General features: G+C 55.9%; 3 protein-coding genes across 6 annotated transcripts in view; 2 read left to right on the top strand and 1 right to left on the bottom strand.

Annotated features, from left to right (window-relative positions):
• IPO13 (importin 13) overlaps positions 1 to 12,258 on the top strand; it is a 31,196-nt gene extending 18,938 nt beyond the window's left edge. For 2 of the 3 annotated variants that reach the window (XM_059853985.1, XM_059853987.1), the window contains exons 9-20: positions 421 to 447; positions 1,122 to 1,256; positions 1,489 to 1,632; positions 2,023 to 2,103; positions 2,689 to 2,826; positions 2,901 to 2,997; positions 4,848 to 4,900; positions 10,768 to 10,834; positions 11,011 to 11,069; positions 11,188 to 11,277; positions 11,411 to 11,592; positions 11,708 to 12,258. In XM_059853985.1, coding sequence (XP_059709968.1) covers positions 421 to 447; positions 1,122 to 1,256; positions 1,489 to 1,632; positions 2,023 to 2,103; positions 2,689 to 2,826; positions 2,901 to 2,997; positions 4,848 to 4,900; positions 10,768 to 10,834; positions 11,011 to 11,069; positions 11,188 to 11,277; positions 11,411 to 11,592; positions 11,708 to 11,807 — 1,173 coding nt within the window. In that variant the 3' untranslated portion in view covers positions 11,808 to 12,258. The remainder of the gene's footprint in view (positions 1 to 420; positions 448 to 1,121; positions 1,257 to 1,488; positions 1,633 to 2,022; positions 2,104 to 2,688; positions 2,827 to 2,900; positions 2,998 to 4,847; positions 4,901 to 10,767; positions 10,835 to 11,010; positions 11,070 to 11,187; positions 11,278 to 11,410; positions 11,593 to 11,707) is intronic. The other variant, XM_059853986.1, reaches the window with a different exon arrangement.
• A 451-nt stretch (positions 12,259 to 12,709) lies between these two features.
• DPH2 (diphthamide biosynthesis 2) lies at positions 12,710 to 16,376 on the bottom strand. Of its 2 annotated transcripts, XM_059853989.1 has the most exons (6): positions 16,200 to 16,376; positions 14,765 to 14,877; positions 14,435 to 14,655; positions 13,604 to 14,242; positions 13,297 to 13,482; positions 12,710 to 13,207 (listed from the first exon to the last, which is right to left on the bottom strand). In XM_059853989.1, the coding sequence occupies exons 1-6, from the start codon at positions 16,344 to 16,346 to the stop codon at positions 13,077 to 13,079; spliced, it is 1,437 nt and encodes a 478-aa protein (XP_059709972.1). In that variant the 5' UTR covers positions 16,347 to 16,376; the 3' UTR covers positions 12,710 to 13,076. The 2 variants fall into 2 exon arrangements, with proteins under 2 accessions (XP_059709972.1, XP_059709973.1); XM_059853990.1 differs by lacking the exon at positions 14,435 to 14,655.
• Positions 16,377 to 16,589: 213 nt separating this feature from the next.
• ATP6V0B (ATPase H+ transporting V0 subunit b) lies at positions 16,590 to 23,147 on the top strand. Its single transcript, XM_059853981.1, has 8 exons — positions 16,590 to 16,747; positions 19,691 to 19,739; positions 20,208 to 20,291; positions 20,734 to 20,811; positions 21,386 to 21,455; positions 21,842 to 21,893; positions 22,264 to 22,454; positions 22,829 to 23,147. The coding sequence occupies exons 1-8, from the start codon at positions 16,681 to 16,683 to the stop codon at positions 22,850 to 22,852; spliced, it is 615 nt and encodes a 204-aa protein (XP_059709964.1). The 5' UTR covers positions 16,590 to 16,680; the 3' UTR covers positions 22,853 to 23,147.
• Positions 23,148 to 25,530: the final 2,383 nt, after the last annotated feature.

The raw sequence follows: 25,530 nt of genomic DNA, 5'->3' as shown, positions 1-25,530 counted from the left end.
GCACTAGGAGAAGGGCTGGACTTGGGCAAGCTACCAGGATGTACATGGGAGGAGAGAGGTGAAGGGCTCTTAAAAGCATCTCTGCTTTTAGAGCCTGGGGAGCCTGGGTAGCACTGTCACTGGAATAAGGAAACCCTAGCTGAGGTTGACTCCTTGAGCAATCCTGCTGCACAGCCCATCCAAGCCAGCAGCTCCCCTTGCTGGGTGGCTGAGTGGGCTGGCTCAGGGGACAGGAATTTTAGTTCTTGCCTGTGGCAGGTTGTGGGGAGCACACAAATGTTTGTCTGTGCCCACACTGGTGTTAGTTGTCTCGACCTCCTGTGTCAATCCTACCTCCTGTTGTCAGTCCTGCCTCCTGGAAGGGAAGGGCCTTTCTGCAGCACTCACCCTTCTCTTTTCCTCTCCCTTTCCCTTTGACAGGAGGTGTTGATGAAGCAGATTCACAAGGTAAGAGAGGCTGACTCACACCTCTGCTGGTTTTGCTTGCCCCCCATGCCCCCTTAGTCATGCTCAGCTGAAGACACAGAGCTGTCCCCAGAGGAGAGCTCAGCACTGCATCCATGGTGTGCAGGACCAGGAGAGCCTGCTGGCTGCCTCTCACTGCTGCTGGCCTTCACTTCCCCCACACAGGCTGAGGTTGTGCTGGGAGGGAATGTCCCCTAGAGAGGGAGGAGGAGGCTTAACTCTAGCAGTTCCTAGTCTGTCCAAACCCAAGGATACCAAGATGACAGGTGTGTTTTCAAGAGGAGAAAGGGCGATATGTGTAGGAACTGAGCCCCAGCCTTACCTGTGACTAGGACGAGGGTGGCTGTAACAGGCTGTGCAAAGGATGGTGTGCCAAGTTAGGGTGAGTGATGCCAGCTTGGAGATCTCTGGACACCAACTGGTCTTTCCTTGGCAGGTGCTGGGAAGAGGCCAGGTGTGCTGAAGCCAGAGCTCCTGTTCCCTGGGAACAGAAGCTGTTAGGGAGCTGTTCCCCACTCCTGCAGTGAGATGCACCTAGAGGGACCCAGATAGAGCACCTCAGGAGCTGCAGCACACCCAAGTGGGACCCTGGCAGCTGCCAGAGCATGGGCTTTGGGCTAGGCAGTGACCTCCCTGTTGTGTCTTCTCTGTCCCAGACAAGCCAGTGCATGTGGCTGATGCAGGCTCTTGGTTTCCTGCTTTCTGCTCTGCAAGTAGAGGAGATCCTGAAGAACCTGCACTCCCTGATCACCCCCTACATCCAGCAGCTGGAAAAGCTGGCTGATGAAACGGTGAGTGCCTGTGTGCTGCCTCCATCCAGAAGTGGTTTCTCCTGCTGGCTGTAGCCCTGGGGCTGCTGTGCTGAAGCAGCAGTCTTAAAAATGGGCTCAAGGGAAAGTGCAGTGCAGGGAGCCCCTCTCTGGCACTTTGCCTCTGCAGTTCTAGTTCCTCAGCATCCCAAAGACATGACTATGATTGAGTAGTGCAGTCTGTGTCATACTTTGGCTTTATTTTCCCTGGCAGCCCAATCCCTCCAACAGGCTGGCCATCATCCACATCCTGGGCCTGCTTTCCAACCTCTTCACCACCCTAGACATCAGCCACCACGATGACGACCATGAAAGCACCGAGGTCAAAAAACTGCCAGTGCAGCAAGGACCCAACCCAGTGAGTAGAGCAATAACTCCAAGTTCTCTGCCACAGACTGGCCAAAGCCTCACAACTCACTGTACCAGAGGGGGGTTAATGGGGAATGCAGCGTGTGCCAGCAAGAGGGTAGTGCTAGTCTATTCCAGCAAAAATAGCTCCTTCATCTCATCCCACCACTCCTGCGGTGGACAGAGCTGACTTGCCTTTTGGATGCCTCTTGGCTAAGTGCTGCTCTGGAGGATGGCCTGGGTGCTACCAACTGTGAGCAGTGCCAGGCTGCTTCAGAAAAAAAGCTGACCAGCTTTGGAAAGGGGTGGTCCCTGAAGGTTTGAGTCCAGGCCATGCTTAGTCTTGAATCTCCCATTCCCAGAGAGGCCAATTCTCTTCAGTGTCTCTCATTCCTTACAGGTGGTGGTGGTTCTGCAGCAAGTCTTCCAGCTCATACAGAAGGTTCTCAGCAAGTGGCTGAATGATGCCCAGGTGGTGGAGGTAACCTGGCTTCACCTGTAAACTGCCTGCAGCTCTGCCTGTCCTTGCTGACCTGGGTGGGAGGGCAAATGACAAACTCTGGGTGATGGCCTGTGAGAGGGATGTCTTGCTGGGTTATCTGGACCAGTGCTGGTTGCTGTCACCAGCAGCATCAAGTCATTCTTGTCTGTCTTGTTCCTCCATCAGCTTTGCTTCTCTCCAGTAACTGGGGTCCTGCCATGAGCAGGGAGGTGGGGTCTACACAACCTGTGTTCCCTAAGATAACAGCTCTGTTCTGAGCTGGACCTGTATCATCTGGTGCTTGTCCAGTTTGTTCAGTCCAGTAATGCCCATGTGCAACGTCCCACCATCCATTTCTCCCCAGCCCTTGGGTAGCCTTCCTGCTGTGGTGGGAAGGGTGTTTCCTGGTCACTGGAAGCATCCTGTGCTGCAGGGCAGGCCACCAGTATCTGAGCAGGCCCGAGCCCTTTGCCTGGCTGGTCCCTGTCCCCAATGCCAGCTCTTTGCTCCCCTGGGACCCATCCATTAAGCCCTGGGAGAGGTCTCCTGATGCCCATTGCTCATGCAGTCCCTCTCTTCCCACAGTCTGTCTGTGCCATATTTGAGAAGTCTGTGAAGACCCTCCTGGATGATTTTGCCCCCATGGTGCCTCAGCTGTGTGAGATGCTGGGGCAGATGTACAGCACCATACCCCAGGTCTCTGCCATCGAACTCACGCGGCAGGTATGGAACCGTGCCTGGGCGGCTGGGGATGTGCAGGGCCAGAAGAAGCTTCAATCCTTCTCTCTCTTTTGCAGCTGGTTCACATCTTTGCCCATGAGCCTGCCCACTTCCCTCCCATCAAGGCCCTGTTCTTGCTTGTTACCTCAGTCACACTGACCCTGTTCCAGCAAGGTATGTAGGATTAGCCCATCCCCGCGCTGGGGCTGTTGTCAGGCTTTTGCATGCATGGAGTCTGGAGGCGTCTTACCAGGAATGGCTGTTTTCACTCCTAGCTAAGCTAATTGGGGCCATCTCTGTTTCTTGGATTCATCCCAATCCCTGGAAGGTGGGTACCTTCCCTGCAGGCAACAGAAGCAGGAAACCCCCGGGTGCTCTGGGCCTCTGTACTGTTACAGCAGCCCAGGCTGGATATCACATGCAGCAAGGGTCCATCTGGAGCTGCAGTCCAGCTTGGCAGGGAGGCTATGCCCACAGGAAGATCTCGGAGCTTCTCCGGGGTCCACTGCTGCTTGTAGTGGCCTGAAATCAAGCCCTCATATGAGCAGGAGAATGTGTGTGTGAACAGCTGGGAAATTACTTTTTCAGAGTCACTGGTGGCCACTGAGTCCCTGCTGTGATGCTGAGGATGCTGGTGTTCTCCTGCAGGGCAGGGGCCCCTCTTTGGCTCACTGCCCACCCTTCAAAAAGCAAATGGGGTTAGAACAGGCTCCTTTGCACCATGGTGCCCCTCAGCATCTTAGTAACCTGCCCTGTGACAGAGACAAATGTACATTGGAGCTGCTTTATCTGGTCCTTCAGCATTGCCACATGTGGCCCCCAAGGGGTCCTATCCTTGGCTCACAGCTGGGTGCCAGGTAGGGTGATCCTGTCCCCCAGCTCAAGGCTCAGAGCTCTCTAGAGAGGTGGGGGGGAGACACAAGGAGCCCTGCTTCATCACCACACCACGGTCTGAGCAAATCCCACTGTGCTGAGGTGTCACTGGGGTCAGTGACAAGCAAGCCAGGCTTCCTCGGATATCAGGTCCCCGCTCGTGCCAGTGGCGTGTGGATGTGTCTGTGCTGGAACCCTTTTGCCTTGGTGCTGGGGAGCTGGCAATGCCTCCAGGCAGCAGCAGGCACGTCTGCAGGAGCAAAAGGGAGGGGCCAGAGCCCGAGCTGTGCCCACACTTGGATGCAAGCTTTGCTCAGGCGAGCGGCTGTTCAGCTTGGTGTGTGCCCAGGACTGTCCCCTTGGCGGGGGGCAGCTCTGAGCAGGGCGAGCCCCTTCTGCTGAGCCCACGTGTGGCAGGAGAAGGGGGGCATGCCTGAGCCTACAGGGGCCAAGAAGTGAGTGTGCACAGTCAGATGCCAAGGTAGGGTGAGTGGTGCTGGCACAGAGATCTCTGGGCACTGAGCTGCTCTCTCCCATGAGGATGCTGGAGGAGACCTCCAGGAGAGTCCTGGACTCACTGTCCTGGAGAGCATCTGGGAATTGGGTGGGAGGGTGTCTGTGCCAGGGTCTCCCGAGCAGCTGACGCTGGTGATAAGCATGTGCACGCCTGAGCCCAGCCAGGCCTGTCAAGCATTTGCTGAGGTGTTGTCGTTCACTTGCAGTTACCTTCCAGGACCAAACAGTGCTCTGAAGACACCTGCTCAGTCCCCACAGTGCAAAAGCTATAATTCTCCTTGTGGAGATGGTGCTCAGCTAGCCCCTGTTCCTCCTTCTCTTCCTCCCCAAGGAAATGAAGATCTCCTCCTTGGCTCTGCAGCACTCAGGTGCTAGCTGGAGACCCTGGGGCTTTAGACCCTTTCCTTTGCAGTTTCTTTCTGTTCTTGGGTTCTCCAAGTTTCATGATTTTTTGTATGTTTTGTTTCTTTAACTTGCTTCAAACTGCTCATGTTGCCCATCCCCTTCCCCACACACCCCTCCTCCCTTACACTCCTGTTTTCACTTGTAAATTCTTTCTGTATCACATAACTATATGATGTTGAGTTGCTGTTTGTATGATTTTTCTCTTAAGTTACATCTTTATTATATTTTAGGGCCCAGGGATCATCCTGATATTGTTGATTCATTTATGCAACTCCTGGCACAGGTGTGTTTTAGTTTCTTATTCATTCACTTTCTGTTCTCTCTCTTTCTCTTTTTAATTCAATTTAAACCTATTTTTAGCTTTCTGTTGACAACGTTTTTTTTTCCTTTTAGTTGAATATCGAGTTTCTCCATCTGTTTCCGTGGAAGTTGAAAACAAAACATTCTCCTTTAGTTCTGGGTTCACACCATCCCCAGGGCAGTGCCCTCCTCTGCAGGCAGCTCCAACTCCCACCCCCCTGCTGGGCTGAAGCTGGCATGGGGCGCTTTGTGCTGCTGCTGCAGTCACCCTTGGGTGACAGACAAATTAGAGCATTAAGTGGATGTTTTCCAACCCATTTACCTGTCCTCTCATGGGTCCTCTGGAGTGGGGACAGGCTGAGCTGGCTGCCCTGCCCAGGGGCCAGTGGGAGGAAGCCCCTGCCCTCAGGAGCAGGCAGCTGCCAGGGTTTGGCTCTGAGCAACGTGCTTGTGATGGCATCTGGATCTGGCAAGTGCCACATTGCCTCCTGCCCCAGCAGCCTCTCCGGGTGGTGGCAGTTCCTGTGCAGGAGCTGCTGGCTCAGCGGCGCATGGGGACAGTTTGCGTTGACGTGGCAGGGGCTGCAGGCTGGCACGTGGGCTGGCACTTGTGTCACTGCTGTGGTGCTGGGCAGGCAGGGCCAGTGCTATGCTGTGTGTGTATATACACCTGCCCAGTGTGCTCCTCAGCCCCCCATGGCCCTGATGTCCTTGATGTACTCAGTGTCCCTGTCAGAGATGTGTTCCCTGCCCACCTACCCACAGGGTGGGTCTGTGGTGAGGAGGGGCCTGGCAGAGTTGCTTTCTACTCTGTTTCTGTGATGGGGAGTCCTCAAACCACATGTGCTGGACCAGTGGCTGTGCACTGGTCCAGGCTCCACCCAGGCTCCTCCCAGAGCTGTGGCCATCCTACCCTTGCTGACAGCCCCGGAAGGGTGCCTGGCATGTCCTGGTGCTAAGCTGTCAGACCCCTCTGATCCTCCCAGAGATCTTGAGGATTGGAGTGGGCAAGAGGGCTGCACCTAACCTCCTCCAGGCAGGGTCTTCTCCTCACAGTTCTCACCTTGATGCCCAGAGCCTGCTGAGACCCATTGCATCTCAAAGCCATATTGCAGCCTTTTCCTCCCTGCTTTTCACCTTGAAAGACATAACATAATCAAGGCTATCAGACTTCTGCTCTGCTTTTGGTTTTGGAAGCTGTGACCTTTTAACAGGGGTTTTGAACATGATGGGAGGGTGGTAAGTGGGGTCTGTTCTTGGGGGTGTCCTCACTGCTAGCAGGACCTCCATTTGAACACTGTGCCTAGTTTGGGGCACAGCATTTCTGTACATTTATATCAGATGCCACAGAGAAAAGCATCTGGGAAGATGGCCACCTTGTACACATGGTGGGGAGGAAAAGCTGATGGGAGCCTGTGGAGCTGCATGAGTCTGGGAATGTGTAAAAGGTAATGTGCCAGTTGTAGGTAAAAAACCCTTTTCTGTTCTCCTTGAGTGGGACAATCAGTAATGGGAGGAAATCATGGTAAAGGATCCAGGTCTGGCAGAAGAAGTCTTCCTAAGAGGGCAGGGAAACACTGGAAGATCCTGTGGGGAGCTGTTGTTGCATGGAGTTCTTGAAAGGACCCAACAAGCCCATTGCTCTTGGAGGGTAGGTAGAAGTGATCCTGCCAGGGTGCCTGTAAGGCATTAGGTGACTCTGAAAGACTCTCTCCGGGCTACTTGTGCAATGTGCTGGCAGCTGGCCCTGTCTCATGTGTGTGGATCTCCAGATATCCATCAAAGGCACTCCTGCAGGAGCAGTTCAGAGGTTCCTACCTCCATGTCTTCTCCATCTTGGATCACTGTGAGACATCTGGCATCATGCTGCCAGCCTGACACTGCCCACTCAAGGCCTGTTGTTTTCCTGGGCTTTGTATTCCTGAAACCCCATGGAGACCAAAGGATCCCATCCCTGTCTTCTCTCTTCATGCACAGAACTCAAGCTTTCCTCTTTCTTGGCCTGACCCCTCTCACAGACTGATGATCGAGTGAGGTCCTTTAAAACCCATCAAGAATTTGCCCTAGCATCCCTGATTGACTCCTTGCTCTCAGGACTTTGAGGGCTGTCTGATGGCAGAGATAGGTCCAGCCTGTCCTCTTCCAGAGGACCATACTCTGCAGTGATGCTGCTGAGGATTTGCAGATTGGAGGATTAACTTCAGAGGGAACTGCAGATCTCTTCAGACCAGATTTTTGCGTGGCGAGAGTTGTGTTTTTACCCAGCCTGCTCTGCCTGCAGACCTTTTGGCAAAGTAACACATCTTCTGGAGTAGCAGTGAATTTGGATACAAGAGTGTGTCAAGGTGGAAATTTCCCACTTCCCTGATCATCTGTTGTGTTTTGATCTGTTTTGATTGCCTTGGAGGAAATATCATCCCTGTTTCAAGTTCGTCTGGTTCTTCCTTGCAGGCACTGTTTCTGCCCTCTCTGCCAGCAAGTACTGTCCCGCCTTCTGATAACTCAGGAGAAGCTCATGGGGCCTGCATATCAGTTCTCTGTCACCAGCACACAGGGAACAATCTCTCTCTGTCACAGGATTTCTGCTGACTTCATCTTTGGGCTTGGTTGCAGCTCATGGAACTGGCCAGTTGTTGCAGGTGATCCTTTTGCTACAGTGTTAATTGGCAGTCCACTCTTGATGATGGCTTGTTGATCATGGGAGCTGCTGGCTTAAACCAAATGACAAAGTATCATACTACTCAAGGATAAAATAACCAGTCTGCCATAAGGCTGCACAGAGCAGTGCCAGCATCCTGTTCTCAGCTGCTCCCTCTTTCCTCTGCTGCATGCTGGGATCAGTGCAGAGCATTGCTGCTGCAGTGCCCAGGGTAAGCATCCCACCTGGAGGGCATGGGGCTCAGTTCCACCCAGGCAGCTGGAGCTCCTCTGCCCAGGACCACGTGCCATGGTGGCTGGGGCTTGCACTCAGGTCTGCGTTGGCAAAACCGGGCAGGTCCTGAAGTTGGAGAACCAGTGGGTATCACATGTGTGCTCCTGGTTGCAGGTAGGGTTTTGGGACTCTCCAGCCTGCCTTTCCACCTCATCCACCCCATCCCAGCAGGACTGCTCACTTGCAGACCTCGGGAGTGTTTTGGTGATCTTTGGGGCTGTCTGGGTGTGCAGGGCCTCACCGGGCAGAAGACTGACCTCCTGTGATGGCACAGACAGTGCCTGGCCAAGCACAGCCAGCTTCATCCCCACCTCCCTCCCTTCATGGTCTGCTCCAGGCTGCATGGAGCAGTCGTTGAGTTCTCTACCTCACCTGCTCCAGCCAGACTCAGAGAACCCCCTGGAGGACATGAGTTCAACATCCCCACGCTGAGGCCCACTGCTCCTGCCTGGCCAGCCTTATGGGCCCTTTTCAAAGCAAGAGGCTCTGCTCTGCCAGCTGTGGGGTCTGGGAAGAGACTGGATACTGGGCACTAAGGCTGTGTGTTCTGGAGAGCTGCAGAAACTGGCAGTGCAGCCCCCACTGTCCTCTGTCCACTGGAGGAGCGGGTGTCCCTTCCATGCCTGTCTGCCTTTGAAGAAATGGGCACAGAAGAGCCTGCTCTGAAGACTTCTCTGGTGGTCTCTGAAGTGCTGGGAGAAGAACCCAACATTCCCTCAATGCTATCCTGCAGGAAAGTTGTTCTTGGAGAGCGAGCGCCTATCTCTGCAGTGGCTGCTCATGCAGAGGATGTGGGGGGAACATCTGAAAGCATTCAAAGGCCCCATGTGAGCAGAGGTGCTCACAGAAGACAGGGAAGATGGGCTGGCAAGAAGAGGTCCTAGAGCTGGAGCAGGGTTCCTGGTGCTAGGAAAGACTAGCTGCACATACCTGGTGTTGGGAAAGCTGGACCTGTTGGTGCTGCTTTCTTATGGGAGAAGCTCCAGAGGGCCCCATCTCGTGGGGGTAAAAAGCATCTCTTTTTACATTAGACTTATGTATATGTATACAGGTCTGCATTGGGCTTGCACTCTGCTAAGTGTCCTATGGGAAGGAGCTGTCCCAATACTGACATGTTTTTCCCCATGGCACTGATGGAGTGAGGAGCAGATGCTGGAGTGAATCTGCAGGAGAACTTGGGGGGGGTTCTGCCTGCAGCAGGTCTGGTTTGGCTGAGAAAAGCACCCTGCAGGTAGGTGGGAACCTGAGCACATTGGAAGACTTGTGCCAGATAGAACACTTGTAGCATGCAGGACTCAAGTTAAAACCCATGGACAGGCAGGGTGGAGGAACTTGGAGCTGGGTGGTTATCATGGGAGCCAGCTGCCCTTGAGCAACGAGCTGCTGGGGGGAAAGGCTCACAGTCCCTGCTCTGGAGCTCACAGTAGGGCCGCAGCAGGGATAGTGTCCCAGGGCTAAAACTGTAACATCTCTTGCAAGCATTTGTCCTGTATGGGACCAGCTGAACAGCAGCAGCTTTGAGTGGATCTTTTCCTAAACCATTGCTCAGCCAGCAGTTCACCTCCTGATGTTGGTGCCAGTGCCTCTGGAGCAATGTGCACAGCCTGTATATACACACACAGGTATAATGTGGCCCTTGGTCGCCCCATGAAGCTCTCTGCTTGTATCCAGCAGGGAGAGGTACCTGCAATAGTGCCATCTCCACCTGGTACAGCGATGCCTTCTGTGCCCAAAACTGAATACTCTTTTGCAGTGTGTGACAGAAAAGGTCAGAAAGGAAATGGAGTAACTCTGAAACTTGCTCCTCAGCTTCTTGTTTTCCAGCATCTGCACTGGGCAGATGGCTCTGGACTTTCCCTGGAGAAGGTGGGGTGGGAATTAAGTCTGTTTTACACCAAGTAGAGACCACAGGGGCAGATGGCTGTGTGTCCTTGGTGCTGTTGACTGAGAGCTGTCCCTGCTTCTATCCCTGGGAAACAGGCTCAGAGGGCAGCAGTGGCCCCACACAGAGCTCAGCCCAAGGGCTGCCTGCCCTGGTATGCTGCTCTCTGAGCTCCAGGCACACAGCAGAACTGCTCCAGTGCTATGGCTGCTGTCCCTGGTGTTGCAGTGACAGCAGGGCAGGAGGCATGGCTGCCATTCCCAGTGCTTTTCTGCAGCAGTGGGTATGGTGGTCAGGGTATGGACGTGGCTGCCGAATATAGCAGGGCTCACTGAGGCAGGTCAAAAATCCTTCCCATTGAGTGGAGGGTGCAGGCTGAAGCATTTCCACCCAGTAATTGCTCAGTGCCAGCACCAGGGGGACTAAGTCATTGCACAAGGTACCAACAGCTCAGGGTGTCTCCAGCAGCAGTGCCTGACCCACACAGAGGCTGGTGGAATAATTGTGTGGCATTAAAAAACCCCAAGCTTTCTTGATCTCAGACTTGCTGCTCGGGAACTGCCAAGAAATGTTGGCATCTCATCATCTGGTGCAGTCTGGGGCTACTGCTTGAACCAGTTGCTGTGACCCCAGGGATGCCAGCATCTTCAGGAGAGAAGCAAAGTACACGGGTGGCTGGTCTCTGCTGAGCCCTGCATGGCTGCCCTTGTCCTGGGAGTGGTGCTGCTGCCTGATCTGCTCTGATGGGACAGGAGCCCTCTGTGTCTGAGTGTTTGCACACCACTGTGGTACCTATCCTCAGGTCCTGGGGTCAGCAGATCCTGGGTGTAGCAAACTGCCTGGCTGTTTGAATTATATTCTGGGGAGGGATAAAGTGATGGTTTCCTGCTGTACTGTGTGAATCTTCTCTTTCCTGGGGGTGTGCTCAGGTAAGTGTGTGTCCAGGCAGAGGCTGTCTGGGGCACCGGGTTCCTTGGAGGCTTCCTGGCTGCCTCTGCAGCGCTGGGTTCATGCTGCCTGTCTGTGTGCCTTGCAGGCTCTGAAAAGGAAGCCGGATCTCTTCCTGTGTAGCAACCTGGATGTCAAAGCAGTGTTTCAGTGTGGTGAGTACCATGAGCATGGGCATGTGTTCCAAATCACCTTGAGGAGAAGCCAGCCTGCTCCTCCTCCTGTAGAGCTGGGTGCATAACAGGAAGGGCGAAAGGCTGGGGACCACAGGGCTGATTTGGGATGGCCAGGGGGTTTTCTGTCTACTAACTTGAGTAATTTTTGCCTGCAGGTGTCCTTTCACTCAAGTTTCCCGAGGCCCCAACAGTCAAAGCATCCTGTGGCTTTTTTGTGAGTATGATGGCATCATGGAGTCCTCCCTGAGAGCTGGGAGTGGGCTGAGGTTGGGCACAGTGCTGCAGTGTGGAGCCTGTGCTGGCACTGAGCGAGCCTGGCCTCTGTGTTGCAGACGGAACTGCTGCCCCGCTGTGGAGAGATCGCCCCGGTGGGACAGGTCGTGCATGAGAATGGGAAAGCGCTGCTGCAGGCAGTGCTGGAGGTGAGAGATGTTGGACCACGGGCTCTCTTCCTGAGCAGCAACCCTACAGAGCCAGGGGCAGAGAGCCCAGCAGTGTGGGTGGGAGCAGGGAGAGTGACAATGTGGGCTTAGTATGTCGTTTGCTCTGTGGCAGGGCATCGGTGGCCAGGCTTCTCGCAGCCTCATGGATCACTTTGCAGAAATCCTCTTTGCCTTGAACAAGCACTGCTTCAGCCTCCTGAGCGTCTGGATCAAGGAGGCCATGCAGCAGGATGGCTTCCCCTCGGCCCGAGTAACTCCAGAGCAGAAGGAAAACTTCAGCCAGCAGATCCTCAGGTTTGTGTGCCACTTGCCCTGGCAGCTGTGCCCCACATTTCCCACAGGAAATTACCCCCCTGCATGACCCAGTGCAGCTGTCCTACTTCATGTTTGTCCCCTCCCTCTGTCTCAGCAGAGAGCGTGTGAACAAGCGGCGAGTGAAGGAGATGGTGAAGGAGTTCACCTTGTTGTGCCGAGGGCTGCATGGTACAGAATACACAGCAGACTACTGAGCACCTGGCCAGGACCGTGGACGATTTGCCTGGACCAGCTCTTCCCCACAAGGAAAAGCCCCCCCATCCTCCCTGCCCTGCTGCAGTACGGCTCATAGAATAACCCTCCACCTAGAATTAACCCACTCGGGACGCTCCTCAGCTAGATTTGGTGGCCGCATCTCGGTGTCAGCATCTTTGTTTCCCCCAGCATGCTCCCTCCTCGCAGGGAACAGGAGTGCTGGCTGCAGGAGGTGGTGGTGGGGCAGGGGAAGCCTGGGCAGAACTGCCTCAGCACAGGCTGTCCCATCCCCGGGCTACCAGCCCCTCCCCAGCCCTTCCCCGCAGCAGGGAGGCCACCCTGTGCCTGTAGCAGTGGCTGGCTGGGCGGGGGGAGTTTGCCCCCCGCTTGTTTGTACGTGTGGTTGGGAGGGGGGAGGCCCTGCACCTAATTATATTAAGAATATTTCTATGTTGTGGCTGTCATTATTGCAGTGCCCAGACTTTGCCTGCCTCTTCCCTCTGGGGAAGAACCGAGTGGAGGAGGTTAAATCAAGGCTGGGACACCTCAGTGTCTCCCTGGCTTTGGGAGGGATGCCAAAAAACAGTCTGTCCTGCTTGCCCAGCACGAAGCATAAACAGCCCTGCCTCACATTAGAGGGGCTGGGCTCCACCCGTGCCAGACACTGGGTCCTTCCTGCAGCACAGGATGTGTGCAGCCCATTCCCATTCATAAGAGCAGCTGAGGGGCTTGTTTCTGCTCACAGTTCCCCTGCCCTTACCCTAGTACCCCAGCCCAGCCTGTGCTTTTACTGTCAGAGGTCCTAGTTCTGGTTTTCGTTCCCTCCGGCTGCTGTTAGCTGACACACAGGGCTTTGCTCCCCAGTGGGCACCATGATACATTTTTCACTTTGGGACATCTGTGCTCCTCAGCCCCTGTTTTATTCTAAAAACCAGTTCATTCACAAATCCTCTTCAGCTTTAGTTAGCAGCAGTAGTCCACAAAAGCCTCAAGTCCCAGCACTGTCAGCTTTTGCAAAGTTGTGACCTTTCATGTAGGGACAAAGCTGCCCTGGATGAAGGAGCCCTCGGAGACTGGGTCTGAGGCAAGTGCCTGTCTCTCCTGCTCCTGGCCATGAGCCTCAGGGTGCCACAGGCATTCCTGAACACACATGCAACTCCTGCTCTCCCACTGCAGTATTACTGACCCAAGGCCACATCCAGCAAGGTGCTGTTAATGCCAGGGCCCTCACACTGCCCCGCTCCTGCCTGGGTGCCAGTGCTGCTGAATCAAGGTTTCTCACATCCTTCATCCTCATAGGCAATGGCAATCCCTCGTCGGCCCTGCACTGCCTTGGAGACCGGGGTCTGTCCCAGCTGCTGCTCCAGGCCCCGCCAGCTGCGGGACTCCAGGAAGGAGGCTGGGAGGATAAAGGGAATTGTTACCCAGAGCAAGAAAGCAGCACTGCCCTGCATCAGCGCTCAGCCCCACCATGGTACCAACACAAACCTGCGGGGCTGATCTCTGCGAGCGCCCGTGTCTGGTCCCTGCAGGCCAGGGCGGTGCTGGAGGGCAGCTGAGAGGACGGGGGGCCGCAGAGGTGGGTATCCCGCATCTTCCCTGAGATCAGGGAGACATCGGGAACAGCCTCCTCTGCAGGAACAGCCGGTGGGAGCTCAACGTGCGCACAGGCACCTGCCAGGGAACGGCAACGTTAGCCTGGCCCATCTGTCCTGGAGCAAGCACAGCTTACAGGCAGGGCAGCTGGGTGGAATATTCCCTGGGAGGGTGTTGGGCAGCTGTCTCAAGCTATTACCTGGCAGCAGGTCTCGGAAGTCTGTGAGGTAGTTCCCCGTCCACTCACGGGCTGGGTTGCAGGCTAGCTCCAGCTCATAGGGGGTCACAACAGGTCGGTAGAAATCACTGGAGTCCAGGAGGGAGTTCTGAGCACAGGTCACCAGGACAAAGATGTCCACCTCCAGGAAGTTGGCCAGCTTGGCGGGGTTGGGCTTCCCCACGGCCAGTGTGTAGCTGCGCTTGCCAGCCCGGCACAGCAGCTCCCGGAGGTGCTGCAGCACGGTCAGATAGCCTGCCACGCCAAGGGTGCCCACCAGGATGCCCACCACACTGGCATCCCGGGCACGCTCCACCAGGTACAGGCGCCGCATCAGGGCCCGGTTGACGTTGAGGGTCTCGCGGCGGCCGCAGCCGGTGACGGGGTTGAAGGAGCTGAAAGGACAGCAGTTCCAGGTCAGCATGAAGCTGGTGAGTGCAAGGCCCTCAGCTCCCACATAGAACATGGCATAGTCCTGAAGCCCTCCTGCAGCTTCCACCAGGAACTGGCGACCAAACTTCCGTTCCTCGCCAGGAACTGCGGGGCCAGGAAGGTCTCCACACACCAGCCTGGAGAAGATGATATTGGGGTACTCAGTATGCAATTGCTGCTCCAGCTCACCTGAAGAAAGAGAGGAGTGAGAACAAAACTTGGCCATAGTCCTGACGTGGAGAAGGTGCAACAGATCAGGGGAGAAGACACAAATCAAAGCTGCCAATGTCTGGGGAATTAATGCCTGCTTGGTCTGACCCTGGCAGCTCTGCATAGCTCAGAGCAGTACCAGAGCCCCCCTCCCTGCCCCGGGGCACTCACCCATGGCGTGGGCGTAGACCACATCGCTGAGCACCACCACACAGCTCTGCTGCTCGGGGTAGAGCTCCCGGAACGCCTCTGCGCAGCGCCCCACATCCAGGGGCTGCTGCCCGAAGATGTGCAGCACTGGGAGCTTCCTGCAGGGACTGAGGCAGGCTGGGCCGTAGTGCAGCACTGCCTCGGCATCCACGTGCTCGGCAGCCACTTCATCCACGCAGCAGCTGCGAGGAGAACACAGTGTCAGACAGGCTCTGCAGCACGGAGCTCTCCCTCCTCCCTGGCACCGCCCCGTTCCTGCCCGCAGGGGAAGCCCAGGAGCCCCACACGGACCTGCCATACGTGGTGTCTCCCAGCACGAACATCTCGGCCCCTGTGGCTGCCTCCAGCCCGCCTGCCACCTGCACTGCGTCTGCCAGGAGCTCATCAGGGAACTGCAGGGCGACCTGGCGGGAACAAGGGGTGAGGCAGATGGGAATGAGGCACTGGGGAGGGTGAGGTGAAGGGACAGAATGGATAGAATTGATAGAATATACCCTCAGCAAGTTTGCTGATATGAAACTGGGGGAGTGGCTGATACACCTGAAGGCTGTGCCATTAGCAGGACCTTGACAGGCTGGAGAATTAAGCAGAGGGAAACCTAATGCAGGTCAACAAGGGCCCTTACAGCCAGGACAGCCAATGGGATCCTGGAGTGCATTGGCAAGAGTGTGGCCAGCAGGTTGAGAGTGACGATCCTGCCCTTTTTCTTGGCTCTGGTGAGGTACATCAGGAGTACTGTCTCCAATTCTGGGCTCCTCATCTGGGCTCCTCAGTGTAAGAAAGACAAGTTGCTGCTGAAGAAGGTCCAGCAGAGGCCATATGGGGGTCTGGAGCATCTCTCTTGTGAGGAGAGACTGTGGGAGCTGGGCCTGATTAGTCTGGACAAGAGAAAACTGAGAGGAGATCTGTTGTGGTTTAGGAATGGTACTCTCCAGTTCAGTGCTCCCACTGAGCTTCTCCAAACCACTCTGCCACTCCCTTGCTCCTCCCTCTCCTTCCTCCTGCAGCGGGATGGAGCAGACAATTGGAGGCACAAAGGGTAAAGACCACAGGTCAAGATCAGAGCAGTTTACTGGACGCAGCAAATTAAATAAGAAAACCAGTGGTAACAGCAACACTATTAATATCAATGTAAAAGAGACAAATTATTCACACACAAGTGCTCGATGCAGGGCTCTGACAACACCTGACCATGCCACACTATGAGACCCAGGAAGGACCCCTTCCCTGTCCCCAGGAAGTGATGAGAAGCGGGACAAAGTAACCTCTGCGTCGTGGCCATGCCCCCTCCGGGCTACTGCAGAAATTAACCCTGTCCTGCCTGGAACGAGGACAAGATCTCACTAATAATATAAATATCTCAAAGGTGGGTGCCAAGAGGACGGTGCCAGATTCTTTTCAGTGGAGTCCAGCAACAGGGCAAAGGAAGGAGCAATGGCCATAAACTAAGGCAGAAGAAGTTTCATGTGAACACGAGGAACGAGTTCTTTACACTGTGGGTGGCAGAGCACTGGAACAGCTGCCCAGGGAAGCCGTGAAGCCTCCATCACTGGAGACATTGCAAAGGCATCTGGGCGTGTTTCTGAACAACCTGCTCTGCTGCCCCTGCCTTGGCAAGGGGGGTTGGACAGGATGATCTCCAGATCAGCCTCCCTACACTAACAATCCTGTGAGGCACCGAGAGAGTAGGCGGCCCCCGGCCGGCTCCACCCTCGGTCCCACTCACCTTGCGGAACCCTCCATCCCGTATGAAGGCGGCGGCCCGGCCCATCTCGTAGAAGCCATCGAGGTCGCTCCGCGGTGCCGCGGCCACGGCCGCGCGCAGCTCCCGCCGCAGCGCAGCCTCCCCATCGCTGCTGAAGGCCGCGGCCATGGTGGCACGCGGGACCCTGCGCCCGCTTCCGGGCTGCGGCGCGGCGCTGGCCAATGGAAGCTCGGCTCTGCATACCCCGCCCCATAAGTCCCGCCCACAGCGGGGCGGAGAGGCGAAAGCAGCCAATGGGAATACGTGCTGGGCTCGGTGCATGATGGTGTGTGTAGTTCCCCCGCCACTGTCAAACCAGGCAGCCAATAAGCGGGCGCGGTGGCAGCCGTGGCCTTCCGGTACTTCCGTCCGGGCGCTGCAGTTCCGGTCAGGTGCCGCGCGGGGGTCAGGTGACCCGGCCCGATCAGCTCCCGCCGCGCCGCCCGGTGCCGCCGCCGCAGCCATGACGGGGCTCGCCCTGCTCTACTCGGGGCTCGGCCTCGCCTTCTGGACCACGCTGCTCGGCGTCGGTCAGCGCTGGGGCGAGGAGGGCTCGGGGCCGCGGAGGAGGGGGGTCCGGGGGCTGCGCTGCGGGGCTGAGCCGTGGGGCGGGAGGGGTTTCCGGGCCCGAGGGGCGGCTGCGGTTCCTGCCTGTGCCCGTGCTGGCCGCTCCTTTGCTGCGGAGGGCGGGGAGGGTTGCTTTGGTGTTGAAAAGAAGCCGGGCGTTGAGGGGTGCCGCGTTGTCAGGCCCCCGGTTGCCGCGGTGCTCCCTGGGGCTGGCCCGGGGTATACGGCACGGCCAGGAGCGCTACTGGGGGCTCCCCAGCCTGGGCAGCGCCCCTCGGGCTTGTGGCTGCTCCCTCGGAGCCCCCAGCGGTGCCGGGTCACTTCCAGTCACTGTTGGATGCGCAGCTCTGAGCCTGTCTGGCTTGAGCAGTTGATTTGCTTCTCTGTGTGTGCGAGAGCAGAAGGGTGCTGGTGCCGATCAGGGGGTTCGGTAGATTGGGGGAGGTAAAGGCAGGAGGAGTCTGGTGCTTCAGACTCTGATGGTTGATGTCTCTCGGGTGGAGAGATCGCCTTGCTCTGCCAAGCTGTGGCAGCATGAGAGAACATGCAAGTTTGGATGATGGTGGAGCAGCTTCATGGCAGCCCATGCACTGCTGCTGAAGGTGTTGGGCTTTTGGAGGATGGATTTAATGCCCTAGGGCTAGCAGGTAGATTTTGTGCTGGGACTGCTGGTTATTTTCTCTTAGCACAGAATGAAGTGACCACAAACCAGGCAGAGGCTGGGGAAACCTTGGCCGTTGCTTCAGTGTTTGGGTGGGGGGAGAGAATGAGTCAGAAGTGAAGGGTGTCTCACTCCCTCCTGTTTCCAGGACCTGGTGAAGCCACTGTGGGCCTAGGGCTGGCTCCCTGGGCTCTCTGAATCATGTAGCTCACACCAGTGCAGATTTGCCCTGTGGATGTGAGACTGTCGGAAAATCTTGCTGAGCTGAACCCTGCCCTCTTGCAGTCTCTTTTTGAGGAAGACCACAAGCAGGAAGTGGTCTTGCTCCATGCAGTGTTGCAGCAGTGTCTCTTTGTGTTTTCTGTCTTTGTCCTAAGCCCTGATTTGATCCTCCAGTCCTCCTGCCCTGTCTTCTGTCCTTCTGGCTTCAGGGCTGCAAGTCAGAGCTCACAGGAGAGTGTCCTTTACCCTGTTTCTTTTGCGTATAAAGCTATAGTTACACCTGCTCTTGAAGAGGTGAAAGGTGACCTGAGGATCTGCCCTGAGCTGGTTGTAGCTGTTTTTTACCACTTCTGGGGAGTGGAGGCAGCTGAGGCTGGCTGGGTTCAGTTCCTGTTCTGACAGCCAAGCAGCAAAGCCAAAACACAAGTAAAAGAGTGGCTGGACCCAGCACTGGAGATCATCCTTGAAGGTTGCCAGACATGCAGCCTGGGCTGTGGCTTTCCTCTGTATTCTCTGGTTGTGGTGGCACCATTCTTCATTCTTGTGTGGCGCTACAGGGGAGGGGGGCACCCCAAATCTGTGGCAGAAAGAGTGATCAGCATTACCACCCCCCATTATGGGGCCTGACAGTGCTTGTGTGCTCCCCTGAGGGTGGTGAGTGGGGTGCTGAGATCTGAGCTGTACATGGAGGGGTGAGCACACAAGACTAATGGGAACATCCCTGCTGCAAGGGATCTGCAGTGCTGAGGCCTTCCAGTGGGATGAATTATCCTGCAGGTCTTGGCTGTGCTCAGGGAAGGGCATGGTCCTGCTTCCATATTTTTGCTGGACAGATTGCCATCACCCCCTACTTCCAGGCTGCTGCTCTGGGGTGGAAGGGAGCAGTGGGACATGTGCAGTGACCTCTTTGCTGCATTGGAGCGTTTCACAAGTCTCCCATTTCCTCTTTTCCCAACCGTATGCGGGATCAGCGTCACACAGGCATGGGCTGGTTACAGTCAGATACAGCAGAGCTGTCCCTTCACCCTCTGTGCCTGGCATGGAGCACACAGTGCCACGATGCCTGTGCTTATCTGTTCCTTAGGGCTGGGTCACCCTCCCTTTTCTAGCAAAGAGCAAGTGTCTCTTCTGGTCTGCAGCCACGTTTCCTACTCAGGAGCTCAGAGTAAGGCAGGGTTTTGGTGCAGCACCTCTGCATGTGCCTGGGCTGTGCAGGGATGTGACTCTTGGCTGTGGATCCTGATGGGAGATGAGCACAGCAGGGCAAGCCCTTCATGGAAAGGAAGAGGTTTTCTGAGTTTCTCAGGACAGTGCCTTGGTGTCTCCCACCTGTGTTGGAGTATAAATTTATCTGGAAATTACCCTGGGGGAAATGCTGAGAACAACAGTCATGTCTTGAACCCACAGCCTTGGAAAGGGGGTGTTGGAGGAAAGCTGGAGCTTCTCGTGTTGATGGGCTCCTGGGAAGCAGCACAAATGCTGATGGGGTGGTGATGTAGCAGCATGTGATGGTCAGTCAGGGCACAGCCTTGCTCCTCTTGTCCCCCCTGTGGTAGGGAAGAGCACACAGCTGGTCCCCTGGAGCTGTGGCTCTCCAGCAGGGCTGAGCCATTGAAGAGCCACAGTGGAGACCATGCCAGGGCACAGGGCTGAGGATTGCCCTTGAGACCCTGAAGCTCAGCATGGTCTGTAGGTGCTCAGCAGGGCCAGGGAATAGAAAATGGGTGTGACAACAACCATGATCATCTTCTGGGCAAGACTCGGATGGGATCTGACAGTATCTCAGGCCCAGGCTGGCTGTCCTGTGCTGATGTGGAAGTGTTGGCATCACGGGGGTAGGATTTGGAGGGGACACCCTGCCCCACAGCTCTGCATGCTTGAGCCAGTCTTCTCAGTAACCCTCCTTCATGCTGTGCTGTGCTCCTGGGCCTTTGCCTCAGGGCTTTGCATGTGGGGAGGAACTGGCAGTGCTGGATCCAGCTGGTGCCTCCCTGGAGGTTTCCATCTTGTTCTTGCTTTCCAGGCATCTGCTACACAATATTTGACCTGGGCTTCCGCTTCGATGTGGCTTGGTGAGTTCCCTGTAAACTTGGGCATCCTCAGGGCTGTGTGAGGAGGCTGGCAGTGCCTCCCAGGAGCAGCACTTGCTTTTGAGTGATGGGCAGTGGTCACTGCATCGCAGGAGAACTGCAGTGAGCAGGGCCTTTGCTCCCTGGGAGGTGGGATGGATGCAGCCCCTGTGTTCCTGTGGCTGGCTCCCTACGAGGTCCTGGTGCAGCCATTGCTGCTCTGCCCTCCACGTCTCCAAGCCCAGGCTTCTGCTTCATAGTGAGGGCTTGGGAGGAAGATCTTGATCCATGCAGGTGAGGCCCCTGTGTTTCTGGCTGGCAGACAGAGGTTCTCATGTCCTGCTGTCTGGCTGCCCAACCCATCTTGGGCTTCATAATTTGGTGGAGGGGTACCTGGTTTGGGATAGGCTGTGTGGTGTGACTGTGGGGGCTCAGCCTCTCTGCTAACTCAGGACATTTCTTCCTCTCCAGGTTTCTGACAGAGACCTCACCCTACATGTGGTCCAACCTGGGCATTGGCTTGGCCATCTCCCTGTCTGTGGTGGGAGCTGCCTGGTGAGTGGGACTGGCTCCTCAGCATTCTCCTGCTGTCCCACCTTGGTAGCTGTGTATAGACTGCAGTTTTCCCACAGCAGAGCAGGGTAGAACAGTGTATACATGTGGGACTGTGGGTCATGACACCAGTGGGGCTGAATTGCTGGACCCCTGGGGGTGCTGGGTGGACCAGCCCACAGGCAGCAGTGGCAGTGGAAAGACAGGGAAGTCTCTGGAAGCTCTACCCCTGAGCCTGGGCTGTCCATGGTGGCTCTTGTGCCCCAGCAGTTCTGCTGGTATAGGTGGTGCAGCCTGGGGCCACTCATACCCTGGGAGTGGCTAGGCTGAGTGCTCAGTGTCCCCCAGCTGCATGCCTGATTCTTTGCTCAGCTGAAAGATCCTGGCTTCTGTATAGAGTTCTGCGAGTGCCAGATCTTCTACCAACCACCCTTGTCTGCTACAGGGGGATTTACATCACAGGCTCCAGCATCATTGGTGGTGGAGTCAAAGCCCCACGGATCAAAACAAAGAATCTGGTGAGGTAAGCACACACCTGGGGTTAGTTCTTGTGGTGCACCTGAGTGGGGCAGGTCACAACCCAGTGAAGAGGCTTCTGTCTGCTCTGTAGCTGGGTGCTGCTGGCAGCCTGTTCCTTGCTGAGCTGCTGATGCTGTTTGCTTTCAAAACAAAGAGCCCTGAAGGAGCCAGAGTGCTGCTGTCTAGGGTCACTGTGTGATATCACACTGTGAATGAGCCCAGTGTGTTCAAAACAAACACCCTGAGATCACACATCCTGCCCAGGCGAGGGTTCTCCTTGCACAACCCTTCCATAAGGAGCAGAAACAGGCTGGTGAAGGGCAAGGCTTCCTAGACCTGCTTCCAACAGGATCCTTGCAGCTTACTCAGGTGCCACAGCAGAACCATCATCCAGCCTTTGTATTTGGCAGCTCCCCCTAGTTTGAAAGTAAGGCAGTGGGTAGCTTTCCCTATGGCTATGGAGGGGTCTGGCTGGCTGGGCATGAAGTGGCAGGGGCTCCTTGGGGTGGGGTCTTTCCCCCAGGACACTGGTCCGACTGACTGAGATGCTGTGCTCAGGCTTTGCCTTTCTCCCACAGCATCATTTTCTGCGAGGCCGTGGCCATCTATGGGATCATCATGGCAATAGTCATCAGTAACATGGCTGAGGTAAGGAATCATCATGGCAATAGTCATCAGTAACATGGCTGAGGTATGGGAGCACCTGGGCTGCCAGGCCATCCCAGCACCAGCCCCGGGGCCATGGTGGGGATGGGCAGCTGGTCATGGGCTAGTATTGTGAGGGGTGGCCCTATGGGCACTTGGAACACTGTTGTGCCTTGGGAGCCCCTGGACTGGTGGTCTGTGTAGGGATCCTTGCCTGTGATGAAGAGAGGGTTGGGAGAGCACACACAAGCCTGATTCCATGAAGCCATGACATGGAATCAGGGACTGGCTCTGGCTGAAATGAGGCTGCCTCATGCTGTATCAGAGACAGGTACCTTTTCCAGACACCACAGGCTTGTCACTAACCCAGGTCCTGTGCTTTCTCTCAGCCTTTCACTGGAGTCACCCCAGAAGAGATTGGAGCCAGGAACTACCACGCAGGTAAGGACTTCTGGGTCCCTGGTGCTGTCACTGTGAGCACTGCCACACCCTGACCCCAGCTCTGACCCATCCATAGTCTGCTTCTGGTATCTGAAGGACATGTGGCTCTTCTGCCAAAAGGCAGCTTAGTACTTACCTCTAGCACCTCCTGCGCCCAGAAGGCTGTGCTGTGCAGCAGCAGCACTGTTCCTCCCCTGGGTGGAGCAGTGGCCTGGCACTGTGGGAGCTTGGCACACCTCAGAGCAGTCCTGCTCCCCAAACAGGGTGTTGCTGGGGATTGGCAGCTCCTTGAGACAGAGCTTCTGCAGCATGTCCTGGGTGCAGGTGGAAGGGGGTTACACCCTGCTCTTGCAGCGTTCCTCTCTCACAGGTTTCTCCATGTTTGGAGCTGGTCTGACTGTGGGTTTATGCAATCTCTTCTGTGGGGTCTGTGTGGGCATTGTGGGCAGCGGGGCTGCCCTGGCTGATGCCCAGAATGCCAGCCTCTTCGTCAAGATCCTGATCGTGGAAATCTTTGGCAGTGCCATAGGGCTGTTTGGAGTCATCGTTGCTATCCTGCAGGTACCTGAGGCCACCAGGCCTGAGTGAGCACAAGGTGCTGTCACCCTGGATGCTTTCCAGCCCCAGGGAGACACACCTGGGTTTCAGCACAATTTTCTGCATTGGGATGGGGAGGCTGCTTACAAGGTTTGGGGTGGCATAGCTCTTCCCAGAGCATACTGTGCCTATTTGCAACATTGGGAACCCTTCTGATGGCCCCTCTGTCACTGAGAGTGACATGCATCCTTGCATGCACCTTGTGTGACGCTCATGTCTTACCAGTGGGACTCATAAGCTCTCTGCAGCTTCTGGATGATCCTGGGGTGTTTGGGTGGGACTGGGGTGCTGAGCTGGGGTTTGTGGGCCACAACCTAACCTCTCTTCTTTCTTTCCAGACATCTAAAGTAAAAATGGGCTGAGCCCTCTTGCACTCAGCCTGTTCCAGCCCACCCCAAGAGGTTCTGTACATACTTATTTAATGTTTCTATACTCGATTGGGGTGGGAGATTGCTGGCACCGGCAGCAGGAGCCTGACCGCGTAGAGCCCCGTCCTGCAGATCAGTTGGCCCCTTGGAAGAAACAAATTTCTCTGTGTGAATTCTGCCCCCAGCAGCCTGGCCCAGCTCGTGGGGCCCTGCTGCTGCCCATCCCCGGTGTGTAGAATTGACCATCAGTGCAATCCTGTGTCAGTGAAATAAATATGGTTCTTGTCCAGCTCCTTCTCTTTCCTGTGCATGCTAGGGAGGATTGCAGAGAGCAAGTGCTGGTTTGGGCTGCTGGCAAAATTCCTGTCCTGTTCCAGGAGCCTGGGTGTCCTGCCTGTGTGGGGTTAATTCTATTGCTTTCTTAGGCTGCAAGAGCCACCCTCTCTGGGCTGTGGGAACACAGAGCTGTGCCTTGCTGCGTGGAGCAGGTACAAGGCTGTTGGAACAGGCAGCAGGCAGTTCTGAATTGCCTCTGCCAGGCTCCTCGCAGCCCACTGTGAGCCCAAGACAAGCTGCTTTGTGCCTTTCAGCTCCCGTCCAGGTAGTTTAGTGTAGGCTAGTGTCCATAGCCCCATTGTGCAGCCAGGGAGCACCAGAAGAACAAAGTGAAACTTTTGCCCCTTCAAAGGACATCCTCCTGCCAGCAGCTCCCTGGTGTGACTGTGGGCTGCATGCTGGGACTCTCCAGTCTGCAGTGCCCCTCTGTCCAGGTAGAGGTCCCAGGGGTGGGGACACTTTGTGCTGGCTCTGTTCCCTGTCCAAAGCTGTGCTGTGTGGGGAAGCTGGCTGGAGACAGCTGGACCTGCAGCTCATCTGCTGCTTGGGGGAAGGGAAGAACAAGGTCCTTCTGCATGTGCTCTGCAGAGAGCCTGGAGGCTGCTGCATCTGTATCCAGCACAAGGCCCTCATACTGTTCTATACCTTCATAGAGAAAGCACTCATCTTCCAGTATGTCAGAACAGATGTACACTTAGAGCTGCCCTTCTCTCTTCCCATGTTGATGCCACAGGCTGGGGCAGCAGCGAGCTGCTGGAGCCAGCTGATTCTTGCCCTTGAACTAGGGCAGCTGCTTCTGCATGACCCCTCTGAGATCTGCTGCTCTCTGCCTCTGTACCAGACTTTCCTATGAGTTTTGGGGCTGCAGTGAATTTCAGCCCTAGGTGCATGACAGTTGGGGGAAAACCAAGCCACTGTCCCTTCTAGCTATGCTGAATGTCCCCTGGGGCTGGAGGCTCTCACAGGAGCAATGTGAGACCTGTGTAGTGGCAGAAGACCATTTGGGCCCTGCCTGGTTTGAAGAAGGAGTGTCAGGTATGGGCAGACTTTCCCTGTTCTGTGTGGGAATTGCAGAGCCATTTCATCAGACCCACACCAAGCTCAGGAAGGAGATGGCTGGGGCTGGAGAAGCTGTGCTGTGCTGGAGTTAGAGAAACTGCTTTATGGGTTAATCATCTTCCTGGTTAGCAGCTGTCTTGAAAGACTCACCCACTTGTTTTTCACAGATGGGCCTTACCCTGCCCTGCCCAGATAGAAATACATCTGCTGTCAGAAATATGCCTCTGTGAGGTGCTTTTCCACTCTCCCAATCTTGCCTGTGTATATCACAGCTTTGGCAGGGGAATGGGCTCCAGACTTGCCCACAGGCTCCTCACAAGGATATGAGACCCATGAGGGATACTCTCAGGGTGACCTACAGCCCACCTACCATAGCCATCAGTGATAAGGTGAGCATGCCCTGTGGTTCTAGGTGTACACTCTTGGGTTCCAGGACTTGGACTGTACACCTGCTGCTCAAGCAGAGAAAAAAAAGCTTAAACAAGACTCCAGGATCTTACACCTAGTCTCATTTAGAAGCAGCAGTAGCAGGAGTTAAAAGATATTTTGGTAACCATGTGTAGGTATGGATGACAAAAAATGCCACCTGCTGAGGAGCCAAACCAAGAGCTGGAGGAGAGTTGGACTGCTTTCAGCAGGGCTTGTTTGCAGGGGTGGAATAGGGCAGGGCTGGGTAGGTGCCATTCCGTTCTCTTCTGAAAGGCTGTCTGCTGAAGGGAGCTTCTGAAGGGAGCTGGAAAGCCCTCGCTTGGGTGAGCAGCCAGGCATGGGAGGAGGAGGGGGCTCGGGGGAACAGGGTTGCTCTGAACAGGCACAAGTGCTAGGGAAGGGAGCTGAGCGAGTGGCAGAAGGGAAAGGCTGCAGACAGTGCAAAAACTCCTTGTGGTGGGCCAAACTTGTGGTGGGACCAAACCACGATCTTTCACTGATGCCATTGTGGTAAGGAGAGTGAGATTCCGGGTGTTTCCTAGCAATGAAACATAGAAAGGGTGGTGTGGGGGGGAAGGAGCCACAAATAGGTTGCAACGGACGCTGAGCCAGCACCAACGGCCGGGAGCGTGGGAGCCGCCGCAGGTGGGTCCGTGGAAGCGCTGCCTTCCGGCAACAAGGAGCCAGGGAACGAAGAAAGGCCGGGATACCCTGTGCCTGTGTCACGGAGGGTCCCCGCTGCCGCGCCTGGGACCAAGGGCTGAGCATCCCGCGGTGCAGCCGCAGGCATCGCGCACCCCCGGGTGTGTCTGCATCCGTGGGATCCGCGTCCGTGGGCCTCGGTGCCT

Source organism: Haemorhous mexicanus, chromosome 9, assembly GCF_027477595.1.
Source record: "Haemorhous mexicanus isolate bHaeMex1 chromosome 9, bHaeMex1.pri, whole genome shotgun sequence".
NCBI lineage: Eukaryota > Metazoa > Chordata > Aves > Passeriformes > Fringillidae > Haemorhous > Haemorhous mexicanus.
This window is presented reverse-complemented; position numbering and strand designations above follow the sequence as displayed.